We start from the raw sequence: 17,709 nt of genomic DNA on the forward strand, positions 1-17,709 counted from the left end.
TTCTCACATGTGATGTCCTATTTTGATCTAAAAGGAATTCTTTTTTTATAGATGTTGAATGGTGTTGAAAAACATAAACATGTTTATCAGCAAAATGTCTGTGATAGATTTCCAGACATTACCTGTATTTAAATAAATTAAAGAAAAATTGCATTTTAAATAATCTATCTTTAAATATCATTCCAGGTCATCAGGGCAGAACTGTATGGAGAATAAAGCGTATCTATCAGGGGGACCCCTGAAAGGCTGGGGCCCTTGGCCAGAGCCCACTTTGCCATTGCCGTATCTATCAGGGGGACCCCTGAAAGCCATGCCTTAAATGTCTCTGGAGTACTCATGTGAAGAAAATGTATGAACATAATGAGTGGGCCTGGGTTTTCTTGAGTGTGCCTTAGATTGTGCACGTATTTCTTTCACTTAACTTTTACTTAACTTGGTGTGTGTGTGTGTGTGTCTGTGTGTGTTTGCTTGCGTGCGCCCTCGTCAGAGGTGTCACCCTATTGAATGCTTGGTTAGTCTGTTTTATAGAGTCCCAAGTGTCCTTGCATGCACTTGTAAGCTTGTGTAGTTTGTTTTTGAAGATAATGCAATTATTTCCCTTTCCACCCCACAGAAAATGTGTGGGCTCATCCATTGGCAGTGAATGTCCTGTGTGCCAAACTCCAGCCTGGGTGAAAGATGTGCAGATCAACCGGCAGTTGGCCAATATGATTCAGCTTTGTAGTAAACTTCACAAGGTGCTTGATGGTTCCCACAAGCCTGATGGTAAGTGATAATATTGGAAAATGTCTAACAGAATACCCAATTTCCTGTGTTGTGCAATGTCTAACTAATACCTCTCTACTCCTAACTTTAAAAGCTTATACTGACACCTTCAGTGTGTAAGTCTGTGCTTTTCGATATTTTGGTATTATTGATACTGAAACCTTCAATGTGAATCTCAATTCCAAACCACACTTGTTTTCCCATTAACATCAAAGTCATATAGCACTATTACAAGTTTGGTTGTAATTTTGAACGCTACTTGGAATTTATGAAATTAGGCACATTGAATAATTTAAAATCGCTTTGGATTAGAAACTGTGTTTTAAACTCCACTGGGAAACTAAACTACGAGAGCTGTTACAATTCGCACTCTTTTTGTGGTGAGCAAAATAAAAAGACGCATACAAGTTATTGTTGATGGCATATGAAGAATAGTTCTCAATTCTGCAGAGTTTATCTCCTCCCAGCTCGGTTTTTCTATGTTAGTATCACTACACGCATTAGTTATGAATTTACTCATGCTGGCCGGTGTTTAGCCTACTTTTCAACCGTATTCAAACATTTGCATTTGGACAACAATTATTTGGGTTCTGAGATAATTTATTTAGTAAACCCTCATTTATGCGTCCTTGTATTCCTTTCTTGTTTTGAGCCCACTTTGAATACATACCACATGCCATTTGTCATCAAACGCTGGTGAAGAGACTTTTGAATAGTGATGGATCCGCTGGGGTGTTGAGAATAATCTCCAAGTATCAGTGGCGGTACACAACCATCTGGTTGTACAGTTTGGTAGCAAACATCTTAAACATTTTGGTGGAAAATTCAAAACCTGTTCCACTATCTCCAAACTTTTACTTGATCTAACCACAGCATCCACTAGGCTATATCCTACTTTACGTCTGAGCCCTTGCTCCCTTTTAATGAGGCCTTTACAGATACCTTGTTGGCCATTTGGCTGAAGCCCTGTTGCTGCCCTCCTCTATATAGGAATGCAGCTATGCATCACAGACTGGCTCCTGGCGACCCAAACATCCTAATTCAGAGAGCTTTCTTATTCAGGCCTCAGCCAGTAATGTGACTCCGAGCGCATTTCCAACCAGTCCTTCAGATAGAGAACCTAAGAGGACTGCGGGGTTTGGCAAGTGTATGTTTTTCTTTGTCAATCTGGTGTTGCTGTCAATAAAAACTTTTTGCGTGTGAGTTGCTACAGGTATGCCTTGTGGGACATGGGCAGCGAGATCTTGCTGGCAGCCCCGTAAGACCTTATGGCCTTTTTTTTACCCAGGCAGTTCATGACGGACAACACTCTGCCACATATGTTATACGTACCATTCTAGATTATGATGTTTGCTCAGGGAGGGCAGCCAACACTCGAGTTGTTATTCTTTGACACACATGGTTGCTTTCCATAGGGTTTTCCGATGGTGTACAGGCCGTCTTCATGGATATGCTGTTTGATGGACTATGCTTTTTCAGTGAGAAGACAAACTTTCCTTAGACCCATTGACCCCTGCTAAACAGTTCAAACAAGTTCAGAGGCAATTCCAGGCTGCTGGTATGTAGACAGGAATAGTCTCCTGAACCAGTGCATCAGTCATCCCAGACCTTTTGAGGCTGTGGATGGGGGTCTGGCAGACAGCACATGGACTAGTAGGGACATAAATCCTCTGGCTCTTCCTACACAGCTGCAACAGCCACCCAATCACCTTAGTTTACTTTTAGTGGTGCGCCCACACACAATGGGTGTCAGGATCCATCATTTCATCTGGGGGGGCTATGCATCACCTCTAACAGATTGGTCTTACAAATTGTTTGACATGGCTCTGCCCCTCTTTTTCTGTCTGCTTGGCAAAATGTTTCCCCATCTTCAGAGCGAATTTCAAACCAGTACGGGTCCGCTCCTCTGCAAAAGATGTGGGCATTTTTCTCCAAAAGTGTTGTTGAAAGGCTACCAGATTTGGAGGATGAGATGGTTGTTACTCCCACTATCCCCTGGTTCCCAAACAGGGCTTATCCTCTGGCCTATGTTGGACCATCTGTCTCTGAATACCATTTGCGGAAGGACAAATTAAAAATGCTCATGCTAGCCCAGATCCTGTCTGTTCTCGGTGACTGGATGTTGCCCTTGCAGGATGGATAATTTAATATAACTGTCCTACAGATGGTATCTGTGGTTCAGGGTAGGCCAGGAGTATTTTCTGTTTGCAATGCTCCCCTTCAGCTTCACCTGCTCCTCTCAGGTGTTTATGAAAATGACGGTGATGTTTGCAGCCTACTTTCAGAGGTTGGAGATACCAGTCTATGACAACCGTGGCGACTGTTGTTGGAAACGGGTTCACCAAAGTAAATTGTAGAACATTTCTAGATGACAGCAAACTTCCTGACATCGTTGGAATTCACTAATAACGAGCCAAAGTCTCACCTGATTCCTTTGCAATGGCTTCCATTCTTTGGCACAGTCTTGTGACAGTGCAGTTCAGGGCCTTCCCTCCTCTGCAACGAGTCCAGGACATTAGGGCTCTGAAACTTCTTGGCCTCTTAGTTATCTGCAGCCTCCTTCTAAGAAATGCCAGGTGTCGCATGCCGGTTCTGCAAAGAACTCTTAAGTTCCAGTGGACCAGCAGCAAGGAAATTTGACAGATGTTGTCTATATCTCAGAGCGGACGGCTCATGAGCTGCACTGGTGACTGCTTGATCGAAACCGGTTGAGCAGAAAGACCCTGTCCCTTCCTAAGCCAGAGCAGACTCTGTTGATGGATGTGTCCCTGCTGGGCTGGGAAGGGCATCTAGGAGTGGTAGAGATCAAAGGACCAAAGCCTCCATCAGAAGCCCAGCTGCACATCAGTCAGTTACAGTTGCGGACCATTCAGGTGGCTCTGAAGCCTTCCTGCCGTTCATCAAGGGGCAGCTACTGCAGGTTCTCACAGACAACAGCATTGCCATGATGTATTGTGTTAGAAATGGGGTTTCTAGCTGGCAGTCAGTTTACACTCTGTCCAAGTAGGGACCCTCACTCTATTCAGCATAAGGGAGATACAGAGCTCAGATAACCCCTGCTCACCCCATTGGTAGCTTGGCACAAACAGTCAGGCAGGCCTATATCAGAGGCAATGTGTAAAGTATTTGTACAAACACAGAGTAAAACAGTAAAAACAGTACAAACTGACTCCACACCAGTTTAGATAAATAGCCAATATTTATCTAACTCAAACAAGTTCAACCATAAGGGTTCCCTGAATAATAAACAAGGATATAGGAGCGGGACAGGGACAAACGCATAACATGAAAACAATCACCCACCTCCTAAATTTGATTCCACACTCGTAGAATCCCTTAATTCTTATATATAACGAGTCAAGCATGAATCATATAATGAACAATGTAATAGAAAAATATTTTTTAATTATAACTTTTTATTTATCCATGATTACAACTCATAACATTACATATTGTGTACCTGTAGGACCTAAGTATCATACTCCCACCAGTATACACCTATAAAACATCACATTCTCACATCAGATTCAAACACAATAAAAACCATAGACCGATATTACCAGGACCATTCTAGTCAATCATCTTTCCCCTGTATGTTCTTACCTCCCCGAGATGTACAAAAGCTCATTTACATATACAAGATTTATAGTCTTAATCCAAATAATACAATTATTTTCTTTTTTCCAGTCTCAGACATTGCAAGATGCTAGTTTTCCAAGACTTTCTTTCAATCTACTTGTTGTATCCTAATCCATCAATTATAGGCTAGAACATCACAGTTCATACAATCGGGGGCCACACAAAAGGGGAATATAAGGTCCAGCCCAATGTAGTGCAAGATGGTTGAGTAGAATGGTCCTGGTAATATCAGTCTGTGTATTTTATTGTGTTTGAGTCTGATGTGAGAATGGTGTGAATGTGATGTTTTATGGTTGTATCCGGGAGGGAGTATGATACGTAGGTCCTACAGGTACACAATATTTAATGTTATGAGGTGCAATCATGGATAAATAAAATGCTAGGATTAAAAAAATATTTTTCTATTACATTGTTGATTATATGATTCATGCTTGACTCATTGTTATATATAAGAATTAAGGGATTCCACTAGTGTGGAACCAAATCTAAATCAAACAACACCAGAACAACAAAAATCCAATATGCACAAGCAAAGATATGAATTTTTAAAGTAAAAAGAGTCTTAATCCATAGAAATCAATGGATGTGTAGTTTTAGCACAAAGTACCTGGTATGCGTCAAAAATAAAGCTGTATGGGTGAGCATGCGTCAGAAAAGCAAGCAATGTGTTGATTTCTTACTCGCAAGTGAGGCAGTGCATCAATTGTTTCTCTGCTGAGCAAGCGATGCGTCGATTCTTTCCTTTGCAGGGAAGGGATGCGTCAATTTCCGGACAAGCAGCGTCCGGTCCGTGTGATGATTTTGATTCCTGGGTTTGATGTGTAGAAAATTCCAACATGCTGTGCAAAGGGTTCGATGGGTCGATTCTCCAGCCACGAGGCAGACGCTGCATCTAATTTTCAGCCACGGGAGAGGTGCTGCATCAATATTTCTGACACGCACACTGCAGTGCATGGATTTCCCCCCTCCGGTTACCGGCTTCCACTTCTAAGGGCCCAGGGACTGGATTTGGCACTACTTAGCAAGTCAGGACTCTCAGCAGAAAAGCCCAGACACTGTCATATGAAGTCTTTGATGCCCCTGAGACTTCAGAACAGGGGTCAAGCTCAGTCCAAGCTCTTAGAGAAACTTCACAAGCTGGATTTCAAAAAGCAAAGTCCAGTCCTTTTTCCTCTTCAGGCAGAAGCAGCAGCAGCTGGCCAGCACAGCACAGCAACAGACAGAGTGACAGGCCCTTCTCAAGCGTTAAGCTCTTCTCCTTGGCAGAGGCTCCTCTTGATCCAGAACTAATCTAAATTTCTGGGGTCAGCAGTCCATTACTTATATTCATTTCTGCATTTGAAGTAGGCAAACATCAAAGGAAAGTCTTTGTAGTGCATAAGACCCTTCCTTTTCTTTGCCCTGCCCCAGATACACACTAGGGAGTTGGATACTGTATTGTGTGAGGGCAGGCACATCCCCTTCAAGTGCAGGTGTCAGCTCCTCCCTCCGACTCTAGCTCAGGAAGCCTCAACAGGATATGCAGGGCACACCTCAGCTCCCTTTGTGTCACTTTCTTGAGTGAATTCACAAAACAGCCCCATTGTTAGTCAGACCCAGATGTGTACCCAGCAGCCAGGCAGAGGCACAGAATGGTTCAGCAAGAAAATATCCACTTTCTAAAAGTGGCACTTTCAAACAGAGAATCTAAAAACCAACTTCACCAACAGGTGCATTTTTAAATTGTGAGTTTAGAGACCGCAAGCCTCATGTCTTGATCTGCTTCCAATAGGAAACTGCACTAAAAAGATATTTAAAGGCAATCCCCTGTTAACCTATGGGAGGGATACGCCTTGCAATAGTGAAAACCCAATTTGGCAGTATTTCACTATTAGGACATGTAAAACACACCAGTACATGTACTACCTTTTAAATACACTGCACCCTGCCCATGGGGCTACCTTGGGCCTACCTTAGGGGTGACTTACATGTAGTAAAAGGGAAGGTTTGGGTCTGGTAAGTGGGTACACTTGCAAGGTCGAACTGGCAGTGCAAAACCGCACACATAGACACTGCAGTGGCAGGTCTGAGACATGTTTACAGAGCTACTCATGTGAGTGGCGCAATCAGTGCTGTAGGCCCACTAGTAGCATTTGATTTACAAGCCCTGGGCAGACGTAGTGCACTTTACTGGGGACTTACCAGTAAATCAAATGTGCCAATCAGGGAAACCCAATTACCAATATCTTTTAGACAGAGAGTGCTTGCACTTTAGCACTGGTTAACAGTGGTAAAGTGCCCAGAATATGAAAACCAGCAAAAATGAATTACAGGACAGGATCCAAAAACAGGGAATCAGAAGCAAAAAAAAAAAGACAGGGAAACCACACCAAGAGCTGCCATGTCTAAAATATTGCAACAAGCAAGGAGGCGTGTGCGCCTGTGCCAGTAGGCTTTGTGCTTCTGGGGCTCGTTGGAATGCCAAGGCATTTCCCTCATTGCAAACCATTTGGCAGGGTCACCGAATGCCAGAACAGACAAGCTGAGCAGGGCATGTCTGCCAGCTCACCAGTGGCATCCATAAACCGAAATTGTGAACAAGCCATGTGTGATGTTACAGTGGACCTTAACTGGGCCTTGACATTTCCCATATGTACGCCATTCAAGCCAATGCTTAGTTGCTTACTTACTTAAAGAATGTCTTTTTCGTTGTGATTACATCAGCTCATCACATGACTGAACTCCAGGCACTTTCAAAGCAACTGGCCTACACCACACATTTCTCAAACAAGCTGGTGCTGAGAACTCAGGTGGCATGCTTACCAAATGTCTTGTCTTCCTTTCAAGTTGGGCAGTTCATCATTCTTCCAGCGTTCCTTGCTCCCTTTCAGTCCTCGAAATAGCAGAAACTTCATCGGCTGGACTCCAAAAGAGCTTTGAGCTTTAACATTGATTAGACCAAGGAACGCAGTGTAGACTCTCAGCTTTGTTTTTAGATTCTCTGAGGTGGAGAAGGGGAAGGCTGCGCAGCCGAGAAACCTTTTGAGGGGGATAGTCCTTTGTCATCCTGATCTGCTGCACAGTGGTCAAGATTCAGACCCCAGAAGATCTGAGTGCCCATACTGCCATGGCGAAGCCTGCTGCAACTGCATTGATTTGGGGAGTGCCTGTTGTTGACATTTGTAGGCTGTGACTTGGGCGTCATTGCATATGTTCACAAAGCAATACTGCCTTGACAGCCAAGTCTAGTGGGAGAGACACTTTGCCTGCTCAGTCCTGCAGGACATTTTTGGTCTGAGTCCACTCCATAGACCCTCCACCAGGGGAGGTACTGCCTTGTTACCTATTCTGCGGTGATGAATCTGTTGTTGAAATAGCATTGGAAGAATAAGTTACTTACCTTCCATAACTCTCTTTCTGATGGATACTCTGTCTAACCACAGATTGCTCACTGGCCTCCCACCTCGCTCTTAAATGAAGGAGCCTTTATAAAGTTTTATAATGTCAAAAATTAGTGGAAAGGGAAAAATAAGAAGTAGCCATGAACACGCAGAGGTGGAGCTTATATGCAGCTCTGCTCTGTCTGTCCTACTGTGGCATAAAGCATAGGTGAATCCGCACAGCACCCCCTAACAGTGTGTGGGACCAGTGCTAAAAACGTTTCTAGATACAGGATGGCTCCTGAGGACTATTCTGAGTTGAGGACTCTACGATTAGGTGGCGTATTCACCAGGAAGAGGCTTACCAAAGGTAAGGATCTCACTTTTCTGGTCGTTAGCATAAGGACCAACTTTCATTTGAGATACATAAGTACAGAAGATATATATATATATATATATATATATATATATATATATATATATCTTAATTCATTCTTACCATACTCTCTTCATCGTCTGTGCGTAACATCTTTCTAAAGCTTTTCCTTCCATGTTTTTATCAGGATGCAATATTGCTGCTGTTTCTTGTTTTTTCATTTATATTAGTCTATTGTTTTATTTGTTGTTTGCTGCAATATGATGTGTTTTCAGTGGATGTATATGAAGCTGTTGGTAAGGATAAACATATCATTGTTATCAGTGGTATGTGCTTAAAGTGAATGACCCCCACCCTTTTCACATTTTTATGTTATTTTGTTTTGCATGATCACATTGGTGGTGACTGTAAAGCTCAGTGGACAAATCATTCACTTGCATTGGAATAAGGGAAGCTCTATCAAAAGCAGAGTTAGGAAAATCTCCACAACCAAATGCCTTGCTGAATTTTATAAAAGGTTGATGCTTTGATGATGTAATTATCTGTGGTGTATAAACTCTTATTTTGGAACGAAATGGTTTCAGCTGTTGCACTTGTTTTTTGTTTTGATTGTAGGCAAAATAAAAAATGAGTGGCTTGAAACAGCATTGATTCTGAGAATGGATTTAACTTAAGTGTACGGTTATTGTTGTGACTTCCTTAAGTGGCATAGGTTTGATTATATGTTATATTTGTGTAATGCAATGCTTTTTTGATCTCACACAGGCTTGTGTTATTTAACAGAATATGGTGATCTGACTTGAAGTGGAACATGGGCACATAACCGGGCTAACCCCTATCTTCCAGGCGGTTTACACTGGAATGTTTTCTGGAAAAATTCAGAGGTTATCTAGATTTAATTGGTCTTTAGCTTGGAAGGTTTAAAATAAAAGTAGTTTGAGTAGCTGCATAGGCAGATCATATAGGGCCAGATGTATCATCACAGCCCTTTGCGAGTCGGACATAGCGATTTTTAAGAAATCGCTATTTCCGACTCGCAAAGTGCCATGTATCACATTTGCGATTCGGTAATAGCGATTTCTTAAAAATCGCAAATGCTATTACCGAAACGCAAATTGCAATACCGGCCCCATTCGCAGGTATGGGCCTGTTGGCCCATATCTGCAAATTTTTTGCATTTCCAAAATTGCGATTTCTGAACCAGAAATCGCAATTTTGGAAATGCAAAACCCCAGGGTGTTGGGGGCCTAAGGCCCCCTCTTCTGCACCCCACAAATGTTTTGGGGGACATGTAAGGTGCACACATGCCAAAAGGGCATGTGTGCTTTACATGTTCAATGTAAAAATGCATTCTAGATGCATTTTTAAATTTTGCACCATGTTACCACCTGGTTTCTTTTCATAGTATTTTGCATGTGCAAAATGCCATTCTGCGAAAAATCGCAATTTGCGATTTTTAGCAGCATCTCCTTGCGATGTGGATTTTGCGATTCACGAATTGCGACTCGCAAAACCAGGTCGCAACGCAAGAAATCGCAAATTTTGCGATTTCTTATTTGTGGTCTGCGAATGCCTTTCAAGCATCACAGACCACTTTTTTGCACTCGCAAACGGCCGAATTTTGTGATTCGCACCGTTTGCGAGTGCAAAAAATGTTCATACATCTGGCCCATATTGCTTTATGTGTAACAATGAATTGTCTGTTCTGGTGATTTTGGAGGTATTTGTGTTGTATATATTGATGGCAGGTTACAAAATATATTTTCATAAGTCCCCAGTATTGAATCTTTCATAAATTAACATGCTTGAATCTTGCCTGTCATCTAGGTGGGAGTTCCGCAGTAATTATAATAAGTAGTGCAAAGAAAAACATTGATCAGCAAACCTTAATATGTGACATTGGTAACCTATTTACATCCTTTTGCAAAGAAAGAAACCCCAGCCAATTAGGAAACAGCTCTTGAATCACTCTTCCCCCTCATGGGCCACCATACCTCAGGTTTCTTACTGCACGTTGTGTGAATGGAGGCTCGCTGAGCATTGCACAGTTTCTTCAGTATGACAACTGGTCATTCAGCTTCTATTGAACTTTGATTGCACCCTAGACGTCAACTATTAGAAGATAGTGTCTTGGTCGACTGCTGAGTTCCGGCAGGTAAAAGCATGTCAGAGGGCTCCAAAAGAAGGTTTTTCAGACCTTGCATATCCTCTGAGGATGCACATAAAGAGCGCCTATATTGCATGCATTCTCATCACAAACCTAAGGTTTGTGCATTTTCTACCAAACCCTGAAGGACAGGGAAGCCAGACTTCTTATTTAGCTGCAGAAAAAGAAGGCAAAGAAAACTCCAGTGCCTGAATACATGTAAACATCATCTCCTCTCAAGAAAGCCCATAAAAGAGAAAAACGTGAAGAAAGACTCCTTAGTGGAACCTCCATTGAAGGTCCACAAAAGCAAGGACAAAAAAGTACTTGAAAAAAGCCTACATTCTGTAACTGAAAATGTCAAATAAGAGTTCTTCCATCAAGTTTCTATGAAGAAACCACCAAAAATCAGGTTTGAACCCTCAACGCTGACACGATGCTGATGACACATGCCCCAATAAAGAAACAGTCAATGAGACCATCATAGATTGCATTAACATGTTTGACGACATCATCCATATCTATGACATCCACATCAACTAAACTATTTACACGTGCATAACAGCCGCTGACTGGAACAACCAAACCTGGCACCTTTTTGAAGGATAGAGGCTCATCATTGACAAAAGTATCTTTGACGGAACTGTTGATGAAATCAATGCAAATAATTCCCATCAGACCTGGCCAGATCACCAAGTAAGGTCTCCCCCGTCCAACTTGTACGTCTTGTGAACTGGGTGGCTAAAGACGATAAAGACGCTCCCTTTGTCACTGTGTACAGCCCATATCAGCTTCATGTGGAATGCTAGGATCTAGATGACTATGACCAGCTTAATTCTTTGAAGGAGGTATTCCCTTCCAGTATAGTTCAGTGGTGAAACCAAGATCTTTCAAAGCCTTTCCAGAACAGTATGCATATGTATGGTAACCTATGATACATGTTCTATTGGACTGGTTACAGATATTCACCAGATGCCTAATGATTACAGTAAGAGATTTCCTGAATCAGGTAATCCACAGACAGAATCAACTCCTGCTCCTCAATGCACTTCCTACAGACACACCACACACATACTACACACACACACTCTTCCTGTGCTGGTTCCTTTACTACTTTAAGGAGTCATCAAGAAGGTCAGTAAAGTCTATATCTGTTGTAGATCACATATGGACAGATTATTTTACAATTAACGAAGAACCCTTCTACAGAGGCACTGGTGATAACCACACCTTGACAAAAAATACAAGGGCCCAGGAACCTTCCTAGTTTGCCTTATTCGTCACCCGAAGCCTGGCTCAGTGGTCATGCATGCAGCCCAGAAATGCATCTGAAATCTGAACACCTCTTGCTTTCCACCACCTGATAAGGAGGGTAAAGGTTTGGCAAATTAGACAAGAACGTGCTTGCTGTGGCCCGGGTTGACCATTAGTGCTTCTCACACTCTGGCTATTCTATGCAGTCATGACCACTAAATGTGGTCTGATCTGGGGGCATTCTCAAAATTCTTGCCAGAGGACCAACAGATGCAAAGCACACACTACCTTGCAAGAGTTGGAGACAACATCTGATTGTTATAGATATGACCAGCGACAAAGCCTCAATGAATGTAATCTGTCTGCAGGAGCAGCCAACGTAAGGCACCAGGGTTGACTGAAAGCAGCAATTTTTAAGATCAAAACCTTAGGCAAAAATGGCATATGATGGAAAGGCTCTGTGTGAAAACAAGTTGAGAATGGGGTCCAAACAATGCAGTCCGATATTGAGACAACAAGATCCTTAGCTATGTTACAGAAGCTTTGTTTTCAGCCCATTTGTGGAGCCTGGGAAAGAGGGCAATGCCCTTATAGAGGAAACTACCAAACAACAAGCATTTGCAATGCAATGGGTCTCAGATTTGCTAGAGTAAGAACTATTAGCGTTGCAAATTCATAACTGGATTTTCTTGTCACTTAAGCTGTAAATAAAAAGTAAATCAGTTGACATAAACGAGCCGATTCAAAGTGCCATGGCCTCCATGAGTGCAAAGGAGTAAAAGGTTTTCTCGCAGTCAATTGTATCGGCAGTCTTGCAATTATCCATGTAACAGAGTCAGTCTGCAAGGTGGTAACAAAACCACCCCGAGGAGGGACAAACATAAGCATTTACAAATGATGATAAAGGATTTTTGAAAGGCAGGCCAACGAACAAGTGAAAGTGATAGGCGTGCAGTGGGCTTGGTTAAAAGCTCACAATCCTTACAACGGGTCAAAGCGCTTGCGCACTCGACCTAAAAACTAGTCAACTTAAAAAGGAGAGGGAAGATGAGAATGGCACTCGAACAGTTAAAAGGGGGCATCCAAAGACTCTTTATATAGGAATATGTTCCTATGCAACGGTATTTATGTTTTTTTATTTTTTTTATTTTTTTTATACAAGGGTCTGACAGAAACTAGATTTAGGAGGCCCTACTACGAGTTGAGCAAGGACTGTTGCAGTGCAAATATTCACTCCCTCCTGGTTTGTCAAAGGAACTAACCAACACAAAAATCCTTGGCTACTAGAGCAATCAATGAGATTCTATTTAAAATATTACCTCTATGCAGGTTTTAACAAAATATATTAACAATGCACCCTTAAAACCCTACTGACTTTACTAAATGCATTTCAAAATTAGCATGCCAGGCCTACTACCATTGTAACATTTCATAATAAACAGATCATATATATGGCATTTGACATGAACCAGTCCAGCATGTAGCCTTCATTAATGACTTTATCAACATGAAAATTGAGGCATCCTGTATTGCACATAAACTGCCAATCATCAGGCACAGGAAAAAAAACTACAGTTGTCAAAACAATGTACAAATGTAAAACAACCCTAACAAGGATTATCACACAGCAAATCTTCAACTAAAAGTGTTTGTCAGAGGTTGGTAACCAACACTAAAACCATTGTGGTAATCTTTGAGAGTCCATGCAACAAAACATCTGTTTACAGTCGTCATCATGGTGTAATTATAATCCACCCTTAAAGGGTAAGGGGTGTTAAAGTTTGTCCCAATAAACTGGTCGGCCTTACTTAGTCTCAACTTTTGATAATGGTCATATTGCGCCCATGGCATCTGACATTAATGTTCCCAAAGAACCAATCATATCTATAGTCTGTCACTGGCTCATCAACATAACAAACCGAAGAATAATACAATCTGCATAAGCTTTCTCACAAGACAACCCTAAGGAATGCAGTCAGAAAACTTTATAGATATATAAACAGAGCTAGATATTCAACACCCCCAGGAGATTTATCAAAGATTACTAAACTGCAGATCTCCCAGTCACAGGCTTTGTCAGAGGTGGAAACCACCATAAAAACCCTTGTCTTCCACAGAGATCTATTTTTCAAAGCCAACAGGTTGGGGTTGCACACTGCGCACTATTGTATTTTCAAATGCTTCTTTGTGTACTGGGGAGTGCAGACAAAAGCATCTGAAAGACGGATGCTACACAAAAAGGCAAACTTTGTGCTAATCATTTTTCAGACGTTTTTGTCAGTGCTCAGTTCTCAGGGCTACTGGGCACTTGCAGACAGTAAAATAGTCCCTCGTGCAATCTAATGAAGGCATACGCACACACCTGAACATCCAATAAAAAAAAAAAAAAACAACAACAAAATTCTCCTATGAGATGATCCAAGATGTGATGGATCATGTTGTGAGCCAGAGGCTGAAGGTTCTATGGTAAAAGAAGCAAGTGGCTGAAGAAAGCTAAGCAAAGGCTGCTAATGTAGATATGGAATACAATCCTTGCCAGGAGCGGCACAGCACCACACATACCAAACTTATAAACACATCTGTAGCTGAACGACCCAAAACAGGCCCCAGGAGAATTGTAGCAACAGCCAAAAACAAATGTGAAGGAGTTTGCCAAAAGTATTAAAATATCAGAGGATAAATACTCAATTTTAAAAAGATCAAAAACATTTTAAGCACTGACTAGTATAGTCAAAGGAACACATAAAACGCTGCACTATTGTAATCACTGACTGGAGGCGGCTTCGTTTTCGGACTTTATGAATTCTGCAACTACAATTTAAAGCCTATAAGTAACTAGAGAAGAAGGACGACGTGATGAAACAAGCAGATCTCAATCATCTCAACGCGTTCAAAGAAAAATACCCATTTGAGGTGTGCAAATGAATCTATTCACATAGGAAGGACCATGAACTTCGTCTCAACACATTATGTTTATAGGTTTAAAGAAGCCTGCAGTCCCATCCGGGCAGTGTTCAAGATGGAACATAGACAAGGGGGCACTACGGGAATGGAGGCAGAAAGTGACTGAGTTCAAAAGAGGCGTCAAGAGAAGGGAACAGAGAGGGATGTTTAAATATATATACCATTGCAATGCCATGGGGACTGGCTTGGAGGTGTAATTATTCTTTGTTGTAATAGCCTTATGTTGTTGGTCCCGTCTATACGGCTTGCACATATTCTCTGTGAAAATATACAAGGTTTCTCAGACAAATGTCGTAAAAATAATACTTTTGTAAGTTGCATTTAGGCTTGGCTCTCGTTCAGTTATACTAACAAGGAAAACTATAGCCCTAGAATGTAAGAGATTGCTGTTTAAAAGGCAAGAATGGATGAAGAATCACGCACTGTGCGAAGCTACCCAAAAGCTGCACTCCATCAGTCAAAGCTTTGAAAAGTTGTCAGGTTTGCGACATCGTGCAGTTCACAGCTTAACCTGGAGTGTTGGTTAATGTGAACCATTGTTGGACAGGAAGCTCGTGCCTCTCCACCTCTGCAGGTGTACATCAGATATTAAAGGATGCCCTTTGCCTGTCCAGGGCGTCTGCAAGGTCAGTGCACGAATTTCAGGATGCTAAAGGGTACCTCAATAGCCCAAGTGTGCCCCAAAATGTAATGGCATCCTAGATAAACTAATTCTGGACGCAAGATCAACGCAAGCTTTAAAAATGTAAACAACCACAAAATATTATGGCAGGGTCCCAAAAAATGATTGACACTCCAGTAAATCACTCCCACAAGGAGGTCCAACCAGACGAGTCTATGTCTGAAAGAGCGGTCCTATGTCCTACGGCCCCCATGTGCTGGTATTTTATGTTATAAGTTGTGTAGACAAAAGTTCTAAAGCTAAAGCTGTCTACAGCAAGACCTGATAGGCCTCAACTGTCCAAAAGCAGTACAGTGCGATTTGTATTCGTTCATGAATCATAACCCTATTTGGAGCCCCCTTAAAAAAAAAAAAAAAAAAACACACACACACCTCTTAAAAGAATACACATCGCACACTCGCCTACACAACTCAGAACATCCATAGATGCATCGGCTCACCATTATAAACATGAGACACACCTTCAAACACACCACAAAGACAGCCAAAAACTCCCACTCATATGAAACAAACGCACCCAACATGCAGTCAAACACATTCATACACACACCCATCATATGCACAACTATAAACACATCCACATACACAATACATATGCTCTCAACCCTGCACGCTTAGACCATACATACTTTAAAACCTGACTTACAAAATACTCTCTCACCTACACAAATACTTCCAAACACACCCACACAATAGTTTCAAAACCTAAATAAAGACACGTACTCCTCCAAGAGTTAACAACACAACCAGTAATAATAGGACACCCACCCACCAGGGCTCACATGTTGTTTCTTGCAGCTGAGACGTTTCCAAGCTGTTACTCTGCACCAGGCTGTGCACTCCCGGCGCCCTCAAAGCACTGAAGACATCCTTAAATTCCCCACTGAGGAAGAACAGGGGAATGGAGGGGGAGTTCCTAAAAACCTCAGCCACGTTATGCTTTTTTAAACCTCAAGAGTTACAAAAGTCCGTTGCTGCATTCTGCCTTCACCAAACCTATCTTCTCCGCCTCCAGAACTAACACACAAGGGGGGAGCCCTTTCCCAAGATTTAGAGCCACTGGAGTCCTGCACCCCAAATGCGAATAAATCACAGAAGAAGCATTTACAATGCAATGGGTCGAGTTAGAGCTATTAGCGTTGTAAATTCCTAACTGGACTTTTCCTGCCACACAAACTGAAAATAAAAAGTAAAATAGTTGACATAAGCAAGCCGATTCAAAGTGCCACCGCTGCCAGGAGCGTGAGTGCCAAGGAGAGGTACAAAAGGAAGAAGTAGTTCGGTCGCAGTCAGAGTTATCAGCAAAAGTGCAATTATCCATGTAAAGGGGTCGATTGCCAAGGCGGTAACACAACCGCCCCACGGAGGGACAAACGTAAAGAATTTACCAACAAAAACAAAGAATTTTTTAAATGTAAGGCCGTGAACGAGTGACGGTGATCGGCGTGCGGTGGGCATGGTTAAAAGCCCAGATACATACCAGCACGTCGGAAAAGCAGCGTATGCTCAGCCTAACAAGGTACCAATGATACCCTCAATCTCAACAAGGTTTTAGCAGTACTCCATCACGAGTACAGAGCTCCACTAGTCACTGCTTATTTGAGACACACTGTTAGGAAAAGACCTGCAGCCGCAGGACGCAGATGTGAATCAACTAGGCATCTTTCCCCACCCCTCACCCCACCACCACATCTAATTTTGGCAGTAAAAGTCTTTCCAACTTTTACAGCTAGTGGAGTTCCATCTCTTCAGACTGTTTGGTGTTGGCACTCATCCAGCAGGGCCACACCCTAGAATTTATTCAGAAACGTCTTCGACATCCAACCCCAAAGAATGTTACACCAACATCTTAGTTTTTTTGGAAAGAATCAAGAAGGCAATGGGGGAGGGGGCCCTATGCTTATTGAAACTCAGGCCTCTATTCAAATATTTTCCTTATGAAGAAAAAATCTTACAAATGGATACAGGTGTTTAGTTTTGAGACATGTGCCAAGCAGAACCTAAAGCATTGGCGCCGGTGCTTAGCAAGTTCCTTAATGTAGTATTGTTAACTAGTTCCACAGCCAATTCATGACAATTGACTATAATTGTTCTACTCTATAAGAAGGCCAGTTGAGGCAACCCAGGCAAAAAAGGCAATTTTTGCAAAAACTGGACTGAGCTGGAAAGGCAATTGGCTGAGTACTTCTGAATCACCAACAGTCTTGGGTTGACTCTGAAGTAATTTTTTCATATGAGCTAGTTGACTTGTGGACCAAGCAATGCGATTTAATTTCGTTTATGTAAAGTGTCTATATGTTGAAAGGTTCCTATAGGAAAGTGGAGTAATCTGTAGTGTGGGTGTTAGACCACACCATGTAATACTCTCACAATAACCCAAAGATGGTCATAGTATTCACACTAGTAAATCCCTAGCTCAGTCCTGGTAGTGTGGCAAAGAACAGTCAGGCTTTACTTAGAGGAACATGTGTTAAGCATTTCAGAGTACCAAAAGGGACAATAAGTAATTAATACGACTCGAAAG

At 42.1% G+C, this 17,709-nt stretch overlaps 1 protein-coding gene across 1 annotated transcript in view; it reads left to right on the plus strand.

The window, feature by feature from the left end:
* BARD1 (BRCA1 associated RING domain 1) overlaps positions 1-17,709 on the plus strand; it is a 454,311-nt gene that overhangs the window by 64,161 nt on the left and 372,441 nt on the right. The window contains exon 3 of the mRNA XM_069225636.1: positions 614-765. Within this exon, the coding sequence (XP_069081737.1) occupies positions 614-765 (152 nt within the window). The remainder of the gene's footprint in view (positions 1-613; positions 766-17,709) is intronic.

The sequence above is a fragment of the Pleurodeles waltl genome, chromosome 3_1, assembly GCF_031143425.1.
Source record: "Pleurodeles waltl isolate 20211129_DDA chromosome 3_1, aPleWal1.hap1.20221129, whole genome shotgun sequence".
Taxonomy (NCBI): Eukaryota; Metazoa; Chordata; class Amphibia; order Caudata; family Salamandridae; genus Pleurodeles; species Pleurodeles waltl.